The sequence below is a fragment of the Urocampus carinirostris genome, chromosome 13, assembly GCF_059441175.1.
Source record: "Urocampus carinirostris isolate Australia breed hairy pipefish chromosome 13, RoL_Ucar_1.0, whole genome shotgun sequence".
Taxonomy (NCBI): Eukaryota; Metazoa; Chordata; class Actinopteri; order Syngnathiformes; family Syngnathidae; genus Urocampus; species Urocampus carinirostris.
The window spans coordinates 40,173,527-40,199,490 of NC_142361.1; the positions used below are offsets into that span (position 1 = coordinate 40,173,527).

General features: G+C 41.1%; 2 protein-coding genes and 1 pseudogene across 4 annotated transcripts in view; 2 read left to right on the forward strand and 1 right to left on the reverse strand.

Annotated features, from left to right (window-relative positions):
- Positions 1–19,076, forward strand: part of rhoq (ras homolog family member Q) — a 35,337-nt gene extending 16,261 nt beyond the window's left edge. Inside the window, exons 3-6 of one of the 3 annotated variants that reach the window (XR_015852440.1) lie at positions 11,995–12,159; positions 12,663–12,758; positions 16,831–17,163; positions 18,863–19,062. Coding sequence is in view for 1 of the 3 variants with exons in the window: in XM_088351241.1 (XP_088207367.1) it covers positions 11,995–12,159; positions 12,663–12,758; positions 16,831–16,992 (423 nt within the window). In the remaining 2 variants the exon portion in view is untranslated. Of the gene's footprint in view, positions 1–11,994; positions 12,160–12,662; positions 12,759–16,830 lie in introns of all 3 variants that reach the window. The other 2 variants (XR_015852441.1, XM_088351241.1) reach the window with 2 other exon arrangements.
- A 1,186-nt stretch (positions 19,077–20,262) lies between these two features.
- LOC148354533 (U2 spliceosomal RNA) lies at positions 20,263–20,401 on the reverse strand (annotated as a pseudogene).
- A 450-nt stretch (positions 20,402–20,851) lies between these two features.
- LOC148354534 (uncharacterized) lies at positions 20,852–24,856 on the forward strand. Its single transcript, XM_088351681.1, has 2 exons — positions 20,852–21,173; positions 23,322–24,856. Exons 1-2 carry the CDS (start codon positions 20,981–20,983, stop codon positions 24,662–24,664), a joined length of 1,536 nt encoding a protein of 511 aa, XP_088207807.1. The 5' UTR covers positions 20,852–20,980; the 3' UTR covers positions 24,665–24,856.
- The last annotated feature ends 1,108 nt before the right edge of the window (positions 24,857–25,964 follow it).

Genomic DNA, 25,964 nt, shown 5'->3' on the forward strand with positions numbered 1-25,964 from the left:
AAACATAGTAGGGAAATTATAATTTAAGGGGCTGTAGTGAATTCCTAATCCCAAATGTGAGAACCACCAGGAAAAGTATGTGTATGTCTGTGTGTGGAGTCAAACTTTGGAACAATTTACAAGAGGAGATCAAACAATGTCCAACGATTCACGTCTTCAGATTGAAATACAAAAAAAACAAAAACATTACTGGCGGAATACAGAGATAAAAAAATGGGGTATGAGTGATACATTATTTTGTTGTTGAGTTATTGTTTTTGTTCTGTTTTTATTTTGATGTTCGAATAAAGTTTTCATTCATTCATAGTAGGTCACATTGCGGTTGAAACTGCTTGAGTTTTTACACAAACCAGGGATTTCTCGGCTCAAATGGAGGTATGTGTCACGGTTGCCATGGCGCCCAATTGGCCCCGCCCTTGTGGCGCCAGCTGCAGCTTGTTGGCTCCCTGTCAGTATTTAAACCCGGTCCTGTCAGTCCCCTTTTGTCGGTCTGTCTGCGAATCTCCGTTTTTACACGCCAAGCCTTTTTTCGCATGCCCCGTTTTTTGCTCCTGTTTGTCTCCCGTTACGATCTGTTTCGATCTCGACCACGTCTGCCCTCCCGTCCAGAATGACGACTTGCTTTGATCTCGACCACGTCTGTTCTCCCGTCCCGAATAACGATCCTTTTTGATCTCGACCACATCTACTCTCCTGGCTTTCGACTTGTTTCCGATCCCGACCACGTTTTTGCTCTCCTGTCCCGGCTACTGAACCGTTTTTCCGTTCCCGACCCCGCCATCGCTCGTCACGGGAGTCCCACTTCCGCGTTCAGAGCGACCTCCTCCCCGCGATCACTGGATCATGTGTGCACTCCTTTCCCTTCTTCCCAATAAAACTGTGAGAAACGTTACGCGAGTGGGTCCTGTTTCCGTTCTGGTCTCTGACAGTAGGACCCGAACTAGGGATGAGCAAGTACTAATACCAAGTACAGTCAATCAGTACTTCTATAGACGAGCGCTTCTCGATTTTCGACGTACGAGATGCATTTGGATTAAAAATCTTGCTCCACATACGAAGGAAAATTCACAAGCATTCCCAGAGGCTACCACTAGAGACTGCTCAAGACCACTTTACCAGTCACCCTACAGTTATTTTAATGACAATTGCCTTATAAACTTCTGTCACATTTTGAAGGGGAGGCAAAAACAAATCTCCTTGTATACGTTTTTCTTTAAAAAACTTTCAGAAAGTGAAAGCCAATTCAGTCAAAGGGACAAAAGGCAGTGATGAAGGAAAACTGAAAGTTACAGTAACTTTAATTTTAAGTTTACGGTACCGTATTTTCCGCACTATAAGGCGCACCTAAAAGCCTTAATTTTTTTCAAAAGCTGACCATGCGCCTTATAATACAGTGCGCCTTATATATGCATCAATATCAAGTCGCAAAGTCTTGCAACTAAGGCAAGCAGCCGCCGACTCGATTTTCCCCCGAACGCCAAGTAGTACGCGGTGTATGCTGGGATTTATTTACCGGCGTTTCATTGGCTAACCAATGTGTCAATCATCATTTGAATCGATCGCTATTGGCTAAAGTTATTCGGAGGTCAAGGGGAGGATCCTTTTTATCATTTACAGGCTGGCATAGGCTTAAGCTGCAAAACAAAGCCTGCAATTGGCCGAAAAAGATGAATGTGTATAGCACGTGGTTGATGGCATACAGAAAGCATTTTTTACTTTTCTGTATTTGTAAATATTTTATTCTCCTGGATTGACTAAACTCACGGATATGAGAGGACCATGGCTGCACATTATTATTGAACACAACGACTACGGTGAGCTACTCCGGCTATATATTTTCCCTGTATCTTGTTTCAGACTGAACTCGATGTTTCTGTGATAAGCGGTGCAGATAATGGATGGAATGGAGTGTCTATTTTTAAATTCAACTCAATTCCAAGTGTTTATTGTCATATGCACAGTAAAGTTGCGAGCGAAAAAGAAAATGGATACTAAGGAATGGTTAGCATTTCTTGAATCCCAAGACTTTAACCTTCCGAATGATGGAACGATGCATTTGGGTGACATCGTACGGACACCGCATCCGCACGTGTCTACGACACGTATTTGCTTCTTTGCAAGCTTTGGGAATGTTAAGGGGGTAAGAAGTTGGACTGAACCATCTGACTGTTTTGTCCACGTTCCCATTGTAGCGCCTCATAATCCGGTGCGTCTTATGTATGTCAAATATAGGACCAAAAACTTTTTTTTGGGGGTGCGCCCTATAACCCGGTGCGCCCTATAGTGCGGAAAATACGGTAATTGCTTACATATCGACAGTTTTGTGTGTCACCTCCATTATGGCGACTCCCTCATAATAAACTCACATTTTATTTTGTTAACATATTAAATATCTATGTGTTTACTGTAGTTTTTTTTTGATTAAGATGTGTTTATTTAGCCATTCGGGGTTAACTCTGATGCTTTTGGGGAGGTCAGGAACGGACAAATCAATTTTTGAATATTTGATATTGGAAAACTGCTCGTTACACGAGCTATTCGAGGTACGAGCAAGTGTCACGGTTGCCATGGCGCCCAATTGGCCCCGCTCTTGTGGCGCCAGCTGCAGCTCGTTGACGGATTGGCTTTCCATCTATTTAAGCTCTCACTCTTCCTTTGTCAGTCCGTCAACGAACCTCTGCCCCGCAAGACGTGAGTTTGGACTGTTTCCTGTTGGTATATCCTGTCCGGTATTGGTCTTGTTTATTTTGTCCTGTTTAAAATCGGTTTCCAGTTTCGTTCCCGTCTAGTTTGTCCTGTTTATTTTGATATCCTGTTTTGATATCAATCCCGTCTGTCCCGTTGTTTAATGCCGGTTTCCAGTTTCGTTCCAGTCTAGTGTTTCCTGTTCATTTTCGATATCCTGTTCTGATATCAATCCCGTCTGTCCCGTTGTTTAATACCGGTTTCCAATTTCATTCCAGTCTAGTTTGTCCTGTTTATTTTCAATATCCTATTTCGATATCAATCCCGTCTGTCCCGTTGTTTAATGCCGGTTTCCAGTTTCGTTCCAGTCTAGTTTGTCCTGTTTATTTTCGATATCCTGTTTCGATATCAATCCCTTCCGTCCCGTTGTTTAATACCGGTTTCCAATTTCATTCCAGTCTAGTTTGTCCTGTTTATTTTCGATATCCTGTTTCGATATCAATCCCGTCTGTCTTGTTGTTTAATACCGGTTTCCAATTTCATTCCAGTCTAGTTTGTCCTGTTTATTTTCAATATCCTATTTCGATATCAATCCCGTCTGTCCGGTTGTTTAATGCCGGTTTCCAGTTTCGTTCCAGTCTAGTTTTTCCTGTTCATTTTCGATATCCTGTTCTGATATCAATCCCGTCTGTCTTGTTGTTTAATACCGGTTTCCAATTTCATTCCAGTCTAGTTTGTCCTGTTTATTTTCAATATCCTATTTCGATATCAATCCCGTCTGTGCTGTTGTTTAATGACGGTTTCCAGTTTCGTTCCAGTCTAGTTTTTCCTGTTTATTTTCGATATCCTGTTTCGATATCAATCCCTTCCGTCCCGTTGTTTAATACCGGTTTCCAATTTCGTTCCAGTCTAGTTTGTCCTGTTTATTTTCAATATCCTGTTTTGATATCAATCCCGTCTGTCCTGTTGTTTATTGCCGGTTTCCAGTTTTGTTCCCGTCTAGTTTGTCCTGTTTAATTTTGATATCCTGTTTTGATATCAATCCCGTTTGTCCTGTTGTTTATGCGGGTTTCCAGTTTCGTTCCAGTCCAGTTTGTCCTGTTTATTTTCGATATCCTGTTTTGATATCAATCCCGTCTGTCCTGTTGTTTAATGCCGGTTTCCAATTTCGTTCCAGTCTACTTTGTCCTGTTTATTTTCGATATCCTGTTTTGATATCACTCCTGTCTGTCCCTTCCCGTCCGATATCTGCTCGGGCAATTGGTATCGATCTCGTCGTCCTCCGGCTTCCTATCATTCCACGCCAGACCGCTGCCTAACGTGCATGACTCCCCATTTCCAGTATAATAAAAGGCTTGTGTGAGAAACGTCACGCATTTGGGTCCTGATCCTGTTCTGGTTCATGACAGTAGGATCCCGTAACGAAAATAGCCCTGATGAAGAGTTACCCGTGTATCTGTTTTTTGCCACCAAATATTTCTATTTGAGTTTTCTGTTCACCATGTGTTTCTCTTTTAGTGTTTTGAATCCAGTTTTTAAGCGCTTAGCAACAAAAAATATAAAGTTTTAACTTTGGAATCGTTTTCAAAATGGCGCCAGCCATCATCATACAGTTCAGAACATCGAAAAAGAGATTCCGTAATGGCTTTTTCTCTGAGGTCTTCTGAAATCGGCACCACTGTCATGTCTTTGATGAACTAGTCATAAAGCTGGCATTTCAGTGTTTGTGAGTGAGTCGACACCTCATTCTAGTCTTTCTTCTTTGCGAGAAAAACAATCCTTTTTCATTTATGCAGACAAATACTAATTCTTCTATAAGAAGTCATCCAAATTATTCTTGAATGTGACAAATAAGCAGAAGGCAGTGTTTTATTTATTCATTCATTTACCTGCATTGAATGCTATCCATCCCTGTAACATCTCTAGAACTAACTACTCTATCTATGGTATCTATCTCTATCTTCTATGGTATTTATCTGTCTATGGTATCTATCTATGGTATCTATCTCTATCTGAATGAATGAAAACTTAATTCGAACATTAACATTGTTCTGGTTTTATCTCTATGTATCTATCTCTATTTATCTATCTCCATCTATGGTATCTATTTATCTCTATCTCTTTCTATCTCTATCTATGGTATCGATCTATCTATCTCTGTCTATAGTATCTATCTATCTATCTCTATCTGAATGAATGAAAACTATTCGAACATTTACATTGTTCTGTTTTTATCTCTATTTATCTATCCTCTACCTATGGTATCGATCTATCTATCTATGGTATCTATCTGTCCATCTAGTATATCTATCTATCTCTATCTATGGTATCGATCTATCTATCTATCTATCTATGGTATCTATCCATCTATATATATATCTCTATTTATAGTATCTATCTATCTATCTCTATCTGAATTAATGAAAACTTTATTCGAACTTTAACATTGTTCTGTTATTATCTCTATGTATCTATGTATATCTATATATATCTATCTATCTCTATCTATGGTTTCGATCTATCTATCTCTGTCTATAGTATCTATCTATGTATCTCTATCTGAATGAATGAAAACTATTCGAACATTAACATTGTTCTGTTTTTATCTCTATTTATCTATCTCTATTTATCTATCCTCTACCTATGGTATCGATCTGTCTATCTCTATCTATGGTATTTATCTATCGATCTATGAGATCTATCTCTATCTATGGTATTGATCTATCTATCAATGGTATCCATCTATCTATGGTATCGATCAATCTATATCTATCTCTATCTATAGTATCTATCTATTTATTTCTATCTGAATGAATGAAAACTTTATTCGAACATAAACATTTTTCTTTTTTTTATCTCTATGTATCTATCTCTATCTATCCTCTACCTATGGTATCGATCTATCTATGGTATCTATCTGTCTATCTCTATCTATGGTATCTATCTGTCTATCTCTATCTATGGTATTTATCTATCGTTCTATGATATCTATCTCTATCCGTGGTATCTATCCATCTATGGTATCGATCGATCTATCTATGGTATCTATCTATCTATCTATGGTATCTATCTATCTATCCATGGTATCTGTCCATCTATATCTATCTCTATCTATAGTATCTATCTATCTATCTCTATCTGAATGAATGAAAAATTAACATTGTTCTGTTATTATCTCTATGAATCTATCTATATATATCTATCTATCTCTATGGTATCGATCCATCTATCTCTATCTCTATCTATAGTATCTATCTCTATCTGAATGAAAAACTTCATTCGAACAAAGTTAATACAACTTGTGAGAAACGTAACGCAATTGGGTCCTGTTTCAAATCTCAATTGACTAAAATCCACGCCCTTTTTCCTCTTTACTCATCCACCCACTGAAATTTTAGAGTGATAATAGTCTTAATGTCAGGACGTTGGGTATAAACCAAAAGAGGTGTTTAAAAATAAATGAGCTCGTAAATGTTTTTAGTAGGAAAGAGAATCAAGGTAGCAGACCTTCCGGAGTAAGGAGTTCTTTGGGCTATTCATCCCTTTTAACCCAACATGGATAATACACCTGGAACAATTTTTATTACATTACATTTGAGTATTTTGTCATGATTACTGCTGTGCCCGCTCATTTGGCACCAACCTCCGCGGGTTCTGATTGGCTCCCTGTCCCGACTTATACCCAGTCCTGTCAGTCCCCTGTGGTCAGTCCGTCTGCAAACCTCTGTTGATACAAGGCAAGCCTTTTTTCGACCCTGACTTTCGCCTGTCCCGTTTTTGCCCTCTGGCTATGACCCGTTTTGATCCCGACTAAGTCTGCTGTCCCGCCCCAACTTATGACCCGTTTTTGATCCCGACCACGTCTGCCCTCCCGTCCCGGTTTCTGACCCCGACCACGTTTTTGCTCTCCTGTCCCGGCGATCGACCTGTTTTTCCGTCCCTGACACCGCCATCGCCCGCTACGGAAGATCCACCTCCGTAATCGGATCACAATCCGGTTGCGAGAGCGACTTGCTTCCCGCGTCCAGCGAGCATCGGATTGCCGGCGCTGATCTTCCTCTTTCTTTCAATTGAATAGAATAGAATAGAATATACCTTTTATTGTCATTGTTACAAAATGGGTTAACATATTGTGACAACGAAATTGGGCATGACACTCCAGGTTCACACATTCACAGTGAGGTAAAAAAAAACAAGAAGATAAAGGAACAGAGAAGATAAGGTTATAAAACAAGGAGGATAAGGTTATAGTTATAATTGACACAATATTTACACAAGAAATGTCGGCATGTAGGATGTTACATACGGTTTGGTACTAAACTTGTGGTAAACGTCACGCTATTGGGTTCTGTTTCCGTTGTGGTCCTGACACATTCGGCATAATCCTGTTCATATAAAACATATTAGTAGTCAGCAGATCGAGATGAATGTTTAGTAAACGTGATTCTAGAGGTATATTCATAGGCGCAAGAGGAAGCCTTTCCAGCAGCTCCTTGTTATTTCGCTCCTTTTGTGATTTATTGTTTGAAGTGTTTGCTTCTATCTTTGGTGTTTTTCGTCCCGTTTGACAACAACACTTTGGATGACTTTCTATCCTATGGTTATGGGTTTTAACACACAAAAATGCGTTGATTCGAGGAATCAAGCTAAGGTGAAGGCTAAGCGGCTAGCGGCGTTATAAGTCTTCGCTACCGTCCGTAATCATGGTACCAAATAAGACCGACGAACTGGCTGTGCTGGTGAAAAACATCAAAGCGTACAGAGAGTAAAGTTTGCTGTGTTTTACGGAAACACGGCTCACGTCTAGCATCCAAAATGCTAACGTGGAGCTACCCGGCTTCAGCGCTGTTAGGACAGACAGAGACACGAAAGCCTGCGGGAAGCGGAGAGGAGACGGACTCGCTATCTACGTGAACACGAGGCGGTGTAACCCTGGGCACAAAGATTTCCATCTGCCGCAGGGACGTCAAACTTTTGGCCTAGCGTGTGACGTCATCCACTCCGCTGTTGCTTACTACAACACAGCACCCCGAGGCCATCCTGTTCATCTGTTAATAAACAACAAAAGGATACTGCTGGAAGTGTGAATTTCCCTACGGGGATGAATAAAGTATCTAGACATCTATCTATATTCCCAGTCAGCAGAAGCTGGAAATAGCAGATCATAGACCCCCGGGGAGGTTCTCCAAGCTGAAACGAAGGACAATGAAGATGGCGTTATGATGACGACTCACGGAAATTGCACTCATATGTCACAGATTCACAAAGCAAAAATAGGCCATGCATATTAGCAGTTGCATAGTAGATTAGTCCATCTCCATCGATTTTTGTGATGAGGTCATCGTTTGTCACCTGATACCACAGGTGTCAAACAGGCGGTCCGCGGGCCAGATCAGGCCCGCTAAGGGATTGAATCCGGCCCGCGAGACAACACTCAGAGAAGCGCAAGAGAAAAACAAGCTGCAGGTTGAAATATGTTAACTTGATGTTGCCAAAGGCAGGTGCCTCGAACAAAGACACTGTACTTGTATTTATTTCTCATTCTTTTCCACCCCTTTTTGTCCCACTCTGTCTCCGTCTCTTTCTTTCTCTTTTTTTCTCTTTTCCTTTTTCTTTCTCTTTTGCTTTTTCTTTCTTTTTCTTTCTTTTTTTCTTTCTCTTTTTTCTTTCTCTTTTCTTTCTTTCTTTTTCTTTTTTCCTTCTTTCTCTTTTTCTTTCTTTTTTTTCCTTTTTTTCTTTCTTTTTTTCTTTCTCATTTTTTTCTTTCTTTCTTTCTTTTTTTCTTTTTCATTCTTTTTCTTTCTCTTTTCTTCTTCTTTTTTCTTTCATTTTTTTTCTTTCTTTTTCACCCCTTTTCTCCCATTCTGTCTCTTTCACTCTCAGTGTCTCTCTTTTTCTCTTCCTTTGTTGCTCTTTGTCTCTTTCTCTCTCTGTGTCTCTTAACCTCTTTTGCTCAAACTTCCTTTTTTCCTTTTTTCTCTTTCTCTTTACATACCCCTTACGCTTTCTTTTCTCTTTTCTCTCCTTCTGTCTTTCTATTTCTTTCTTCCTCTCCCTTTCTTTTACCCCGCTCACACGACTTTTTATCTTTAGTTTCTCACGCTCTCTACCTCTCTCTCTCTTCCACACCTTTTCTCCCACTCTGTCTGTCTCTCTCTCTCTCTCCCTGTGTTCCTCTTTGTCTCTTTCTCTCTTCCTACCCTTCGCGCTTTCTTTTTTCTTTTCTCTCCTTCTGTCTTTCTATTTCTCTTTGATTTCTTTCTTCCTCTCCCTTTTTTTTACCCCTCTCTCACGACTTTTTATCTTTTGTTTCTCGAGCTCTCTCCCTCCTCTCTTTTTCTTTTTTTGTCCCTCCCTCTCTCCTTTTGCCTCCCTCTTTCTCTTATTTTTTTTATCCCTCTTTTTCTTTCTCTTGAATCTACTAGTCCGGCCCCCGACAGAATGTTTGTTCTATGGTGTGGCCCCCCCAGTTCAAATGACTTTGACACGCCTGCCTTATACTATGTAAACTCCTCCTTGTGTTTTTCCTGTTTGCCGTCTGAAAGCTTGTGTTGCAGTCTTGCCGCAATGTCATGAATTGTTGACCCGACCTAATAAAAGGCGGTGACGTCCCGGTGATGGAAACCTTCAAGCCTAGAAAATGCCCTCTGAGCAGCAGGAGAGGGAACATAACCGGGCCGGCGAGCACGTTCGGGGATTTCGTTTTAGAGCGGGTTTAGCGGGTAAACAAGCTTGCGGTTAAAGGATGTATTGTGTTAAATGTCAGAGGTATCGGCAGGAAATGCAGTTTTTCTTTTGAGGTGGAAGCAAGAATAGATAGGATATAATAGAGGTTGTTACTCCTGCTTGCCTTATTCTCAGGGTTGGGTAGGGTTACTTTTACTGGATTACTTTCAATGACTTTTGGATTACTCCAATAGCAAATATGCTAAGAAAAGACAAAAGAAACTAATTCTGAATAAAATGACTCAATTTTGTGCAGGCTTGGGGAGTAACAGAATACATGGAACGGCATAAATGATGTTTGGGTTTATTTTCATTTTGTTTCTGTCACATTTGATGTTCATTTTGCCGGAGATCAAAGCCGGGAGAGAAAGCGTACCACGTGTTGTGAGTCATCATTTTATTCCTATTTACTTTCTTTTGTCTTTTATGAGCATATTTGGTATTGGAGTCATCCAAAAGTCATTGAAAGTAATCCAGTTCAAGTAACCCTACCCAACCCTGGTTTTGCCGGAGATCAAAGAGATCAAAGCCGGGAGAGAAAGCTTACCGCGTGTTGTGAGTCATCATTTGATTCCTATTGAGTTTCTTTTGTCTTTTATTAGCATATTTACTATTGGAGTCATCCAAAAGTCATTGAAAGTAATCCAGTTAAAGTAACCCTACCCAACCCTGCATACTTGCCACGTTTCAGGTAACCAATCACAGTTAACCTTTTTTTGAAGAAGAGCTATCATTGGTCGTTGAGCAAATGATCGTCATTTTCACTTCATAAGCGTTCATTTGGCTTTTCGAGTTGAATAAAACCAATATTTTGTAGATAATTCATACTCCACAGAGCTAATAATCATCAGAGACAAAACCTGAAGTATTGTAATGATGTTTTCAATATATAACAATATGCTAAGCGCAACTGCAATTTTCAAACATTTTACGAATTACCGGAGTAGACTCCGCGTCGTTGGACTCCTGCATGTACGTCAAACAAGATACTCATGGAAATGTGCTTTTTATTATGGGTAGAACCGCCCACGGTCCGTGAAACTCTGAAACCAGGTCTCTCCCACCCGAACACTGAGCACTGGCTCCTTCCAAGGATGTGTACTGAGCCCCCTGCTTTTTACCCTCTACACCTCCGACTGCTCACCGACCCACCTCACAAACACAATTGTAAAGTACGCAGACGATACCACGATGGTCGGCCTCCTCTCTGAAGGGGACGAGGCGGCGTACAGGGATGAGGTGGAGACACTGACAACGTGGTGTTCGAAAAACCACCTCATATTGAACACCACAAAAGCGAAACAACTCATACTGGACTTCAGGAGGAAAGGCAGGAACCCAGCACCACTCATTATAAACGGAGACTGAGTAGAGAGAGTCCACTCTTTCAAATTCCTGGATCTCAAGGTTTCTTCATTTTCCTCATATTGAGATTTTTGAGTTGTTCCTTGCCCTCATGTAGGTTTTAGATCAGGGGATGGTGTCATAATAGTCTGTAGTTTGCAATAATCTGTGGTCTGTGCAGCCCTTTGAGACTCTTTGTGATTACGGATGTCACAAATAAACATGACTTGACTTGACTATTCCTCATGCTAAACTTTTTGAGTTTTTCCTTGCCCTCATGTTGGTTTTAGATCAGGGGATGGTGTCATAATAGTCTGTAGTTTGCAATAATCTGTGGTCTGTGCAGCCCTTTGAGACTCTTTGTGATTACGGATGTCACAAATAAACATGACTTGACTTGACTATTCCTCATGCTAAACTTTTTGAGTTTTTCCTTGCCCTCATGTTGGTTTTAGATCAGGGGATGGTGTCATAATAGTCTGTAGTTTGCAATAATCTGTGATCTGTGCAGCCCTTTGAGACTCTTTGTGATTAAGGCCGTCACAAATAAACATGACTTGACTTGACTATTCCTCATGCTAAATATTTTGAGTTGTTCCTTGCCCTCATGTAGGTTTTAGATCAGGGGATGGTGTCATAATAGTCTGTAGTTTGCAATAATCTGTGGTCTGTGCAGCCCTTTGAGACTCTTTGTGATTACGGATGTCACAAATAAACATGACTTGACTTGACTATTCCTCATGCTAAACTTTTTGAGTTTTTCCTTGCCCTCATGTTGGTTTTAGATCAGGGGATGGTGTCATAATAGTCTGTAGTTTGCAATAATCTGTGGTCTGTGCAGCCCTTTGAGACTCTTTGTGATTACGGATGTCACAAATAAACATGACTTGACTTGACTATTCCTCATGCTAAACTTTTTGAGTTTTTCCTTGCCCTCATGTTGGTTTTAGATCAGGGGATGGTGTCATAATAGTCTGTAGTTTGCAATAATCTGTGATCTGTGCAGCCCTTTGAGACTCTTTGTGATTAAGGCCGTCACAAATAAACATGACTTGACTTGACTATTCCTCATGCTAAATATTTTGAGTTTTTCCTTGCCCTCATGTAGGTTTTAGATCAGGGGATGGTGTCATAATAGTCTGTAGTTTGCAAGAATCTGTGATCTGTGCAGCTCTTTGAGACTCTTTGTGACTATGGGCTGGACAAATAAACATGACTTGACCTGAATGTTTTCTACAGGAGGATTACGATCGACTCAGGCCTCTCTCTTACCCGATGACGGATGTTTTCCTCATCTGCTTCTCTGTGGTGAATCCTGCCAGTTTCCAGAACGTACGAGAAGAATGGGTGCCCGAGTTGCAGGAGTATGCACCCAACGTCCCTTATTTGCTTATCGGCACTCAGGTGAGTCACCTATCATGTTCACACTTCCAGCAGTATCTTTGTGTTGAAAAATAATAAAATAAAGATATAGAATACAAAAATACACAATATAACGTTTTGTTATAGAGTATTTAAATAGTGCTACGGAAAATACACACTGTCATAAAAAAGGGTAATATGCAAACATGGGGGTGGGGTTTAATGTAGGCTTTTACTCCCCCGGGTGGAGTTAAACAGCCTCCTGGCATGAGGAAGAAATGACCTCCTCAGTCTGTCCGTGGAACAAGACTGTGACAGCAGTCTGTCGCTGAAGCTGCTCTTCTGTTTGGACACGATGCTGTGTAGTTGTTCAGTGCCCGTCTCTCGGCTACAGTTGTCAGGCTGTCCAGGTCTGTGCCCACAACAGAGCCCGCCTTCCTCACCTACCTGCGAAATAGTATCTATATGCATCCTCTAAGCTGTGCGTGTTCCGTTCAATCAAAGTGCTAAGAAATGTCAAACTAGGAACTCGTTGGATTTCTTAGATTGATCTACGCGACGACCCGAAGACCATCGCCAAACTGAACGACCTGAAGGAGAAGCCCATCGTGACCGAGCAAGGCCTGAAATTAGCAAAGGAGGTACGTATGATTTTCATTCAACCTGAAAAGTTAAACATTCCGTACCCACAGCCTGCCAGCCCAACTTATAGGAAGCTGCTTTCTTTTTTTAGAGGAAATTATAACCCTGGATATAAGTCAGGGCAGCACGGCGGCGCAGTGGTTAGCGCTTGTGTGGCACAGTTCATGTCATGGGAACCTGTCGTGGGTTCAAATCCAGCTCCAGACTTCCTGTGCGGAGTTTGTATGTTCTCCCCGTGCTTGCGTGGGTTTCCTCCGGGCACTCCGGTTTCCTCCCACGTTCCAAAAACATGCATTTCAGGTGGATTGGCCGGTCCAAATTGTCCCTAGGTGTGAATGAGCGAATGAGTTGTATGTCCCTGTGTGCCCTGCGATTGGCTGGCAACCGGTTCAGGGTGTCCCCTGCCCACTGCCCGGAGATGGCTGGGATGGGCTCCAGCCCCCCCGCGACCCTAATGAGGATAAGCGGTACGGCTAATGAGATGAGATGAGATGGCCGGTCCAAATTGTCCCTAGGTGTGAATGAGCGAATGAGTTGTCTGTCCCTGTGTGCCCTGCGATTGGCTGGCAACCGGTTCAGGGTGTCCGCTGCCCACTGCCCGGAGATGGCTGGGATGGGCTCCAGCCCCCCCCGCGACCCTAATGAGGATAAGCAGTACGGCTGATGAGATGAGATCTAAGTCAGTCCTTGTGTGCAAAAATGAAAGGACACCATTGTAGTCGGATGAATACTTTGAAAAAGATATTTTATTTCAGGATTTTAGACAGATCTATCCATCCATCTTTTATTCCCAAACTTCACCACACGATAAATATCCTGTACTGACCTCTATCTATACATATAAATTCCAGACTATAAGCCGTTCCTTTTTCCCCAAACGTTCAACCTCGCGGCTTATTCAGCGATGCGGCCAATTGATGTCATTTTTCTAACGGCCGCCAGCGGCGCTCGAGTACAAAAGGTAAGGTTTAGACCGGTGGAATATATGCGCCGAGGAAGACTGCAACTTCTTGGCTTGTGCATAAATTAAATTATCGTAAACATACTATCATCATGCAAAATGCAATAAGAAAGGCACATTAAAAAATCCACCATTACCAACGGGTTCCGAAAAGCCAGTCTGCTGCGTGACGGAGAGGAGGGCACAGAAAAGGAAGACTACTTTGATGGCTTCAGTTTTAAGGAGGAAGATGAGGACGGTTTACCCTGATTTTTACAAGTACTGTATGTTTTTTTGACGGACCCGTTTACTGTGTTATATCATTATTATTAAAGCTTTGAAAACTCTCTCGTGTACCGTCTTTCTTTGTAAATATGTGTAACCCATGTATCATATGTATTTAAAACGGTATATTTTTGTAATGCATTTATTTGAGACACTTATTCTGATATGTTTTGCACGGGCGATTAAAAAAGAAGGGGCGGAACAAAAGCGGGGTGACGGGAAGTGGGGTAAAGGTGAGACCTGTTTGTGGACGCGGCGGACAATAGTGGATATATATTTTTCCCACCCTTACCTTTGGAAATATACACTTTTTTTTCCTTGGATTACTTTCAACGGGACCCGGACTCTGCAGGTCTGCATCAAACCTTAAGTACCGGTATCATTTTCCGTTCATTTTGCCGGCTGTGATTTGTGGACTGTGGACTTTAATGAAGGACATTCAGTTTCAATCGCGGGACTTGAAGTCGGGTTTGGGTTAATTTTGTGTTTGTGTTACATTTTATTAATGTGGGCGCATGTGGCTTATATACAGGTGCGGCTTGTGTGAGTACAAAATCGGTTTTCCTCTTAAAATGTGGTGGGTGCGGCTCATAATCAGGTGCGCTCTACAGTCCGGAATTTACAGTAATATTAATAGAAAAAGTATTGTAAGGTGCTTAATATTTAAAAAAATAAAATAAAATACTGTCAATCATAATAAAACAAGTTAAAGTGAACCTAAATGCATAATAACAACAGCAATGCTAAACATGAATGTTATTTGTCAAGACCAGAACGGAGACAGGACCCACTTGCGTTTCTCACTCGTTTTATTGGAGAAAGAAAAAAGTGTTGCAGCCACGATTTGGTGATTGCTGGGCGCGGGAAGCAGGTCGCTCTGAACGCGTAAGCGGATCTTCCGCAGTGTCAGGGATGAAAAAAATGGGTCCGTAGCCGGGACAGGAGAGCAAAAACGTGGTCGGAAGCGAGTCATAAGCCAGGAAATGAGAGTAGACGCGGTCGGGGACGAAAAGAGGTCGAAAGCCGGGACGGGAGAGTAGACGTTGTCCAGATCAAAAACGGGTTAAAGCCGGGGGACAGACGGGAGCATAAAACAGGTGGGAGTCAGAGTCAAAAAGGCTTGTCTAGCGTTCACTGAGGTTCGCAGACGGACTGACGAAAGGGGACAGACAGGAATGGGTTTGAATAGGGACAGGGAGCCAATATGAGTACGAGGCAGTTGGCGGAAAAGGAGCGGCACAGGTGATTCGCATCGGTAATCATGACAGTTATTGTGTAGAATATAGAATATACATTTATTGTCATTGTTACAACATGGGTTGAATATATTGTGACAACGAAATTGGACGTGGCACTCCAGTTCTACATTTTACAGAAGAAGAAAACAAAGAAATAAAGGTACAAAGAAGCTGTTTGTACTGTCCTTGTTGCATATGCTTTTTTTTCCTTTGGAGGGAGGTGAATCAGGGGGTGAGGGAGGTGAATCAGGGGGTGAGGGACAGACAGAGATGGCCGGATCCAACTATATGTTTGATCTTAATGTACACACGGTCCAGTGTTTTTTTTCCCTAATTGCTAATATTAGTCCATCCATCCATTATCTGCACCGCTTATCCTCAGTAGGGTCGCGGGGGTACTTGAGCCCATCCCAGCCATCTCCGGGCAGTGGTCAGGGGACACCCTGAACTGGTTAGAATATTTTAGAAGCAAAATCAACCTCTTTTCTTTATTCTTGTCTGGATGTTTGTCCCGGTGTTCTACTGAAATGTCCTACTTTGCCGAGACGTCCTAACGTTGGCAAATCTGACAGCGAATTTTATCAAGTAAAACTAACAACACTGAAACTTAGCATTATTTCAAAAAGAACTTTTACTCATTACATACAGCGAGAGTTGGCATACATGCATACATACAGTGCTGATTACCATCATCTAAAAACACCTTGCTATGAAGCTCCCACAGAATCACGCCAGGCTTAAAAGCTACGTCCTAAAATATTTTGAAGCAGTGAAAGACTCAAATAAGACTAAATCAAAACGAAAATTTTAACAACTCCTCGTAGGAAATTGTAATCAGACACACGGAGAGCTAATGAGCTAAACCAGTCGGGACCCGGCAGGCTAACCGCGACCGATCGGCAGACACTGCGAGCTGGCCGACCGAAAGCATGCAGAAAGCAGCCAGGATAACCGGGAGCCAATAACAAAACGGCCATGGTAACAAAATAAACCAAATAAGATGCCAAATGATCACAGCAGGCTAGCCGCATGCTAAAGAAAACTATCCGGGACCGATCGGCAGAAAATAACAGGAAAATGGCTAAAAAGGCTTTTAACTAAGACAAGAAAGTTTGATCACATGACCCTGATTTTAGATAACCTGCATCGGCTCCCTGTTAGCTTTAGATGTGATCTGAAAGTTCTCTTGGTATTATACAAAATCATGCATGGACTTGCTCCCTCATATCTTTCAGATTTAATTCCCCCCTATGTTCCGGTCCGGAGCCTTTGCTCCGAAAACGCTGGTCTACTCCTGATCCCAAGAGCCAAGAAGAAATCCGCAGGTTCGAGAGCCCCGGTGCCCTGAGATTTGATCTGCAACTTCAGTGGAAATGTTTAAATCTAAGCTTAAAACACTCTTCTATTCTATAGCATATGAATAACTTATATTTTATGTTGACAATATCTGTGTATCATTTGCCCTCATGTTGGTCTTAGATCAGGGGATGATGTCATAATAGTCTGTGGTCTGTGCAGCCCTTTGAGACTCTTTGTGATTAATAAACATGACTTGACTTGATGATAAACACAATCCCAATGCTAATTCCTGTTTTTTATTTCACTCAGATCGGCGCTTGTTGTTACGTGGAGTGTTCGGCGCTTACCCAGAAAGGCCTGAAGACGGTTTTTGACGAAGCCATCATCGCCATTTTGACTCCAAAGAGAGACAAGAGAGCTCTGAAACGAAGACTGGCACCCCGTTGCATGAACTGCTGTCTGATAACATGATGCGTAGATGGCTTGCGCGCTGGATTTACGGACTGGTGGAGATCTTCATCAAAATACGGGCTCACAACCAGCGAGAGACGGTAATTTAACTGGAACGCCCTCCAAAGGCCCGACTGGTGATGAAGCACCCAAGGGAGCAAAACCACCAAGGTCGCTCCTCTGCTAAATCAGGTCTTTTACATGCTCAAAATCTATCAAAACTTGAGAAGAAAATGTTTGAATTACAAAATTCAACTGGTCGGTAGCCGGGACGGGAGAGCAGACGTGGTCGATGTCAAAAACAGATCGTAATTCGGGACAAGAGAGCAGACATGGTCGATAACAAAAGCGGATCGTAATTCGCGACGGGAGAGCAGACGTAGTCGAGATCAAAACAGGTCAGAGCGGGAGACAAACAGGAGCAGAAAACGGGACATTTGTGTTTAATTTGTCATTATAAGAGAAAAGCCTCTCCAAGCCAAAAGCATTACAGGCAGGGTTGGGTAGGGTTACTTGAACTGGATTACTTTCAATGACTTTTGGATGATTCCAATACCAAATATGCTCATAAAAGACAAAAGAAACTAAATAGGAATAAAATGATGACTCACAACACGTGGTAAGCTTTCTCTCCTGGCTTTGATCTCTTTGATCTCCAGCAAAACAAACATCAAATGCGACAGAAACCAGGGTTGGGTAGGGTTACTTTAACTTGATTACTTTCAATGACTTTTGGATTACTCCAACACCAAATATGCTAATAAAAGACAAAATAAACTAAGTATGAATAAAATGATGACTCACAACACATGGTAAGCTTTCTCTCCTGGCTTTGATCTCCGGCAAAACTAACATAAAATGCGACAGAAACTAGGGTTAGGTAAGGTTACTTTTACTGTATTACTTTCAATGACTTTTGGATGACTCCAATACCAAATATGCTAATAAAAGACAAAAGAAAGTAAATATGAATCAAATGATGACTTACAACACGTGGTAAGCTTTCTCTCCTGGCTTTGATCTCTGGCAAAACTAACATAAAATGCGACAGAAACCAGGGTTAGGTAAGGTTACTTTTACTGTATTACTTTCAATGACTTTTGGATGACTCCAATACCAAATATGCTCATAAAAGACAAAAGAAAGTAAATATGAATCAAATGATGACTTACAACACGTGGTAAGCTTTCTCTCCTGGCTTTGATCTCTGGCAAAACTAACATAAAATGCGACAGAAACCAGGGTTAGGTAAGGTTACTTTTACTGGATTACTTTCAATGACTTTTGGATGACTCCAATACCAAATATGCTCATAAAAGACAAAAGAAAGTAAATATGAATCAAATGATGACTCACAACACGTGGTAAGCTTTCTCTCCTGGCTTTGATCTCTTTGATCTCCGGCAAAACGAACATCAAATGCCACAGAAACAAAATGAAAATGTCCCAAACATCATTTTTGCCGTTCCATGTGTTCCGTTACTCCCCAAGCCAGCACAAAATGGAGTCATTTTATTCCTATTTAGTTTCTTTTGTATTTTATGAGCATATTTGGTGTTGGAGTAATCCAAAAGTCATTGAAAGTAATCCAGTTAAAGTAACCCTACCCAAGCCTGCCAACAAGCAAAACATTTTTCTACCTAATCGAACATTTATACAGTTTACAAATGTCTTTGTAGTCATTGAATGTCAGACCATACTATATTTTAACAATTTTATACTGTACAAGCGAATGGTGAACTGCAACGATAACATATTCTTCCCTGCAAACACTGTTTCGGGCTTTTTTTGTATGTTCTGAATAATACCAAATATTGCTGATGTTTTTTTGCAAATCGAAATCCAATGACCGATTCGTGCTTTCATGTTAATGGTGCTTTTATGTCTCTAGCCCTGCCTTGCTCAACTGCATGAGTCACAGGGTGTATGGCGAGTCCTTTGCTCCGGGAGAATTCACTCTTGCAACCTCCTTTCTAAAGAACTGCAACCACCAATGCATCGATGATGCTCCTGGGAGCTCAATAAAAGTCTTTACTTTGCTTGAAAAAAAAGTTGTAGTTTGTTTGGAAGTGATTATGTGGAAATTTTGCAGTGTTTATTTGAGAAATCTAGCTAGCGCACAAAAATAAGGGCTCAAAATGATTAAGAAGCGACTTAAGTCAAAGTTACAGTGCATGAAGGTCAAAATACACGGGTTCCCCTGACCTTGTGTCCTAAATGCGGTATTTTGAAGTCGAGTCGAAGTAGAACCAAGTTGAGTATTCAGTAGTTTTTCGAGAACCGGCTTCTTCGGCTCGGCTCACTAAAAAGAACCGGCTCTTTCGGGTCCCAAATGGCTCTTCGGGTTGTTTTTGCTTCTTTCATCCCTACACGACCAAATATGATGTAAAATGATGCACGAAATGACTTAAAAGAAGGGGGGAATAGAACAAAAAAGAAAATACCAAAATCAAATATGAGTGAAAAGCTGAGAAAAAAAGAAACAAAAAGAAAAGAAAAAAAGAAGGAAACATTTAGAAAAAAAGCCAGAAAAAAAGAAAAGAAAGAAATGTAGGAAAAAAATAAACAGAGAACAAAAAGAAAGAAGTAACAGCTCGGAAAAAAACAACTCAATGAGACTTTGTTTGTTTTTTGGTTTGAACAATTTTATTGACACTTTTAACAGCAATTACACACATTCACAATTTCACCATATCATATTCTAACAAGATTTCTGGAGGTAAAGTGAAAGTGTGACATTCTGCCTTTGCTCTTTTTTTCCGCCAAAGCTTTTAGTTCTTGTTTGATCTCTCTGATTTCCTCATTAAATTCGATCCTCTTTTGTGTTAGGGTAAAATAGCGTCGGAGTCTTCTTTGTAGTCCCAACATGTATTTATTTCATCTCTTTAAGTTTTTTATTTTTTTCCTGCATTTTTAAAGAAAATCTGCGTTCGAATTGACCATAAAGGGATTTGGGGATTTTGTAAGGTTTATTGTTCTATATTCTTTATCAATTAACCATTATCCGTTATCGGTCAAATCATAATACGCTACAAAGCCAAGGGGCCGAGACACTTGTTCCCAGCCAAGAGGCCGAGTCAAGGTCCTAGCCACAGGGTCAAGCAGCGATCAGTGCGAAAAAGGCAAAGGAGGGGGGATTTTGTAAGGTTTATTGTTCTATATTCTTTGTCACTTATCCATTATCCGTGATCAGTCAAATCATAATACGCTACAAAGCCAAGGGGCCGAGACACTTGCTACCAGCCAAGAGGCCGAGTCAAGGTCCTAGCCACAAAGCCATGCAGCGATCAATGCGAATGCACCGTTCCCGGAGGTACTGCAATACCGGGCCGATGCGTGGAGTGGACAGAGCAAGCTCTTATTCCATCTCCCTATTGCAAAAATCAACTTCATAGATAGTACACTGACCGGCACATGCCGACACATCTAGAATCTGATCTCATAATTGCTGCACAGCTTTTCTTTAACTTTAAAGAGATGTGTTGTTTTTTTCTTTTCAAATAATTTTTTGTAGTAGTCTTCGACCAATCTGGTTATTTCACTACTTTCCTTTGTTATTTGCCCGTTTTCGTTTTGAAGTTTAAAAAGCCCCTCATTTTTGCTCATAATTTTTTTAAAAAAGTAGCGTGTACATTTTTCCCCTTCTTCTATTTCTCTTTCTCTGCTTCTTATTATGATGCCTTGTTGTATCCAACAATATGAGTTTTTATCGACACTTTTAACAGCAATTAAAGCAACGAACTAGCACCTAACCCAAAAACAGTAGTGCTTTAATAGTGAGCAGGTCAGGTGACAGACTGTGACACATTACCCAAAGTATGATGAGGGGTTCTATGACATCGCCTCAGGCTATTTTACAGTGGAAATGTCGCAGTCTTGTAGTGACTCTGTCTCTTAATGACACAGAGGAGCAGAACCAGGTCCTAACAAAACTTTTCATAATAAAGAACTGTCTCCAAAGACACAGACGCGCAGATTTAGGCCCTTAAAAAACAACAGAGAAAGCTCAATGGATTCTGCAATTTGTGATCCACTCGGACTGAAACATTTAATCGAATCCATTTCCAGGGCCAAGAATATTTCTCGACCTCATGACATCGGAAACTTTATAAATAAATACATTTTAGATTTAATTGAGTTCAGGGAGTCTCACCAGGAAGCAGATCCGAAAGGTGTTTTTCTACTCTTCCAAGAAGAATGGGGTAAGATCCGTAAAAGAAGTATACAGTGATCCCTTGGTTTAATGCAGTTTACTTTTCACCATTCACTACTTCACGGACAGGGTTGGGTAGGGTTACTTGAACTGGATTACTTTCAATGACTTTTGGATGACTCCAATACCAAATATGCTCATAAAAGACAAAAGAAACTCAATAGGAATAAAATAACTCCATTTTGTCCAGGCTTGGGGAGTAACAGAATACACGGAACGGGAAAAATGATGTTTGGATTTATTTTCATTTTGTTTCTGTGGCATTTGATGTTCGTTTTGCCGGAGATCAAAGAGATCAAAGCCAGGAGAGAAAGCTTACCACGTGTTGTGAGTCATCATTTGATTCCTATTGAGTTTCTTTTGTCTTTTATGAGCATATTTGCTATTGGAGTCATCCAAAAGTCATTGAAAGTAATCCAGTTCAAGTAACCCTACCCAACCCTGTTCACGGATTTGCATTCTGATTGGTTAAACAGTCCCTTAAGATCGTAGTGGTCATACATAAATACAGGGCAGCATGGCGGCGCAGTGGTTAGCGGCACAGTTCTGAGGTTGTGAGATCTAACCTCCTGTGTGGAGTTTGCATATTCTCCCCATGCTTGCGTGGGTTTCCTCCGGGCACTCCGGTTTCCTCCCACATTCCAAAAACATGCATGTCAGGCCAATTGGCCGGTCCAAATTGTCCCTAGGTGTGAATGCGCAAGGGAGTTGTCTGTCCCTGTCTGCCCTGCGACTGGCTGGCAACCAGTTGAGGGTGTCCCCTGCCCACTGCCCCAAGACAGCTGGGCTGGGCTCCAGCACCCCCGCGATCCTACTGAGGATAAGTGGTGCAGATAATGGATGGATGGATGGATGGAGAAGTAGTTGACAGTACTATCATTTGTTAAACGCTTGGGCTTGTAAAAAGGTGTTGTCCTTTGATTTTAATGTATTTGATTGTATAATTATCTACTTCAGTTTTTCCCTCTCACTGGTTCGTTTTGGAACCTAACCCCATTCATAAATGAGGGGTCACTGCCAATGTTCCCTGTCATTTTCCTTACGGGTCTGAGCGTTCACACAAAGTCGGTGAGCAACGCTTCAAACAACAGTGAGCAACAGAAATCCCGAGTGTGGCAAGAAAATTAATGATCAAACATGTCCAAAACTTGACATTTTGCTGAGTTCCCGGCAAAGCAAAATGATTTTTCTCTTTTGAATGAATTGACTCATGTACGATTGCAAAGGTTGCAGGTCCTACAAATGTCATTTGTTTTTACAATTCTTTCACAAGATTCCATTTCTTTTTATTTCCTGATATCTTTTGTGGCATAATATTAACATTTTTGGGGGCTTATTGAGTCGGTTGTAAGATACAGAACTGTACTTGATCACATTTTTGAGTGGAAGTACAATGTTGGCAACACGATTCACTTGATATCATTGGAAATTATTTGAATGCAACACAAACTTTTTCTACTTTTTTCCGTGTTTTTTTTCTACTTTTTTTTTTAATTCCTTTGAAAAAAATCTCATTGTGTTTTTTTCTCCGAGCTGTTACTTTTTTCTTTTTGTTCTCTATTTACTTTTTTCCTACATTTCTTTCTTTTCTGGCATTTTTCTAAATTTTTCCTTCTTTTTTTCTCATTTGTTTCTTTTTTTCCTCAGCTTTTCACTACTTTTTCATCTTGGTATTTTTTTCCTTTTTGTTCTATTCCGCCCTTCCTTTAAGTCATTTTGTGCATCATTTTACATCATATTTGGTCATGTTGGGATGAAAGAAGCAAAAACAACCCGAAGAGCCGTTTAGGACCCAAAAGAGCCGGTTCCTTTGAGTGAGCCGAGCCGAAGAAGCCGGTTCTCGACAAACTCTACTAACTTTACTCAACTTCGTTCTCCTTCGACTCGACTTCAACATACCGCATTTAGGACACAACGTCAGGGGAACTCGTGTATTTTGACCTTCATGCACTGTAACTTTGACTTAAGTGGCTTTTTAATTAGTAATTTTTGAGCCCTGATTTTTGTGCGCTGGCTCGATTTTCTTGTGCGCTGAGAATGTGCCGGCAGTGCGCAATTGCGCACGCGCGCAGCTTAGAGGGAACACTGGTCACTACATGTAAACACCTTATTTTTCAATTGTTTTGGTTCTTAACAGAGAAACAATTTCAAGATCAAGCAAACACCAAAGCACAGGCTCCTTCGCCACTCGACGAATCTATCTCATCGAAGCAAAAGATAACAGATAAAGAGCTGGCGGAACTTTTAAACAGACTCTACAAGGATTTGCAAATAGAACATGTGGTAAAGCAGGAGGTAACCCCGAAATTAGATGAGGAGTTTGAGGTACAAACTGAGGGACATCAAGAATTATCAACTAAATCAGAGGAAGAGTTGGAAGTTGAAAATGAAGGACAGGAAGGGTTGACAACCAAATGGGACAAAAAGTTGGAGGTAGAAATCGAGGGACAGCAAGAATTAACGACTAGATCAAAAGACAAGTTGGAAGTAGAAAATGAAGGACAGGAAGAATTGACAACGAAATCAGAAAAAGAGTTGGAAGTTGAAAATGGAGGACGGCAAGAATTGACAACCAAACGGGACGAGCAGTTGGGAGTAGAAAACGAGGGAGAACAAGAATTGACAACTAAATGGGACGAGCAGTTGAAGGTAGAAAACGAGGGACAGCAAAAATTATCAACTAAATCAGAGGAAGAGTTGGAAGTTGAAAATGGAGGACAGGAAGAAATGACAACAAAATCAAAGGAAGAGTTGGAAGTTGAAAATGAAGGACAGCAAGGGTTGACAACCAAATGGGACGAGCAGTCGGAGGTAGAACACGAGGGACAGCAAGAATTGTCAACGAAATCAGAGGAAGAGTTGGAAGTTGAAAATGAAGGACAGCAAGAATTGACAACCAAACGGGACGAGCAGTTGGGAGTAGAAAACGAGGGAGAACAAGAATTGACAACTAAATGGGACGAGCAGTTGAAGGTAGAAAACGAGGGACAGCAAAAATTATCAACTAAATCAGAGGAAGAGTTGGAAGTTGAAAATGGAGGACAGGAAGAAATGACAACAAAATCAAAGGAAGAGTTGGAAGTTGAAAATGAAGGACAGCAAGGGTTGACAACCAAATGGGACGAGCAGTCGGAGGTAGAACACGAGGGACAGCAAGAATTGTCAACGAAATCAGAGGAAGAGTTGGAAGTTGAAAATGAAGGACAGCAAGATATGACAACCAAATGGGACGAGCAGTTGGAGGTAGAAAACGAGGGACGGCAAGAATTGTCAACTAAATCAGAGGAAGAGTTGGAAATAGAAATTGAGGGGCAGCTAAAGTTGACAACTAAGTTGGAGGAATTGGAACTAGGTCATGAGGAACAACAAGAGGTAACAAATAGGTCGGAAGAAGAGTTGGAGGTAATAAATGTGGTGCAGCAAGAGATGACAAATATATCAGATGAAGATTCAATCGCCTCTATGGAGTATGGTCACTAGTGAAGGATTTTATACATTTGACTCTAAAGGATTTTATACGATTCAATACAGGTTACATTTATCGAGTGCAATGAAGATTTTCACCGGGTACGCTGAAGTTCAATGACAGGTCAAGCTGATCCGAATGCGGAATGTTTTGGCCGGGGAATTTTGATAACGGGACTCTGACGAGGGGACGGCAGGCGATGTTTGAAGAACGCCCTGATGACGCAGAAACGCTCTCCTGTTTTGAGTTTCTCCAGACATCGAGGCGAGGGAGTGGACCCCATGTGGGGGTTTTCTTGGCACGCCCATGGGAGGAGCCGGCACACCAGCTTGCGGGAAAAAACGTGGGCAGAGGAAGAAAGGCAGAAGATTGAGCACACTAATTCAGCTAATTTGGCCATATATTCGATGGAGTTTACTTAGCTACATTTTTTTAAGAAATTAAAACTTCCCCCGTGTGAAACTCTGCTATTCTTGTCCATCTTTTACCCATCAAGAAATGAGCACGCATTGTTAGGTGAATATAGGTAGTGTTTGGTTAATGGAGTCTGATAACTCATTCGAACGATTTGGTAAACGCTACATGTTTAATAATTAAAATGTAACACTAGTCACTAACGGTGTCTTTCTTCATTGTTTTAGTGTCAAACTTCACAAGTACGACAGTCGTGTAAAATTAGAGTAACTAAATAATTGTTCTGTTGATTGAATGGCGACACTTATTTTGTCTCGAAGCAAATTAAGAAGGAAATGGAATAAAACCAATTTAAATCCATGTCATCCATATCCGTATAAACTATGATAACCGGATGAATAATATTGAGTATTAAATATAGAGGTGTTGGATGTGTCGTTTGAGGTTTTTGAGTTTTTCCTTGCCCTCATGTAGGTTTTAGATCAGGGGACGGTGTCATAATAGTCCATGGTTTGCAATAATCTTTGGTCTGTGCATCCTTTTGAGACTCCTTGGGATTAGGGGGGCCCCCAAATAAATATGACATCACTTCACTTGACTTTCCTCATGTTGAGGTTTTTGAGTTTTTCCTTGCCCTCATGTAGGTTTTAGATCAGGGGACGGTGTCATAATAGTCTGTGGTTTGCAATAATCTGTGGTCTGTGCAGCTCTTTGAGGCTCATTGGGATTCAGGGCGTCACAAATAAATATGACATCACTTCACTTGACTTTCCTCATGTTGAGGTTTTTGAGTTTTTCCTTGCCCTCATGTAGGTTTTAGATCTGGGGACGGTGTCATAATAGTCCATGGTTTGCAATAATCTGTGGTCTGTGCAGCCCTTTGAGACTCCTTGGGATTAG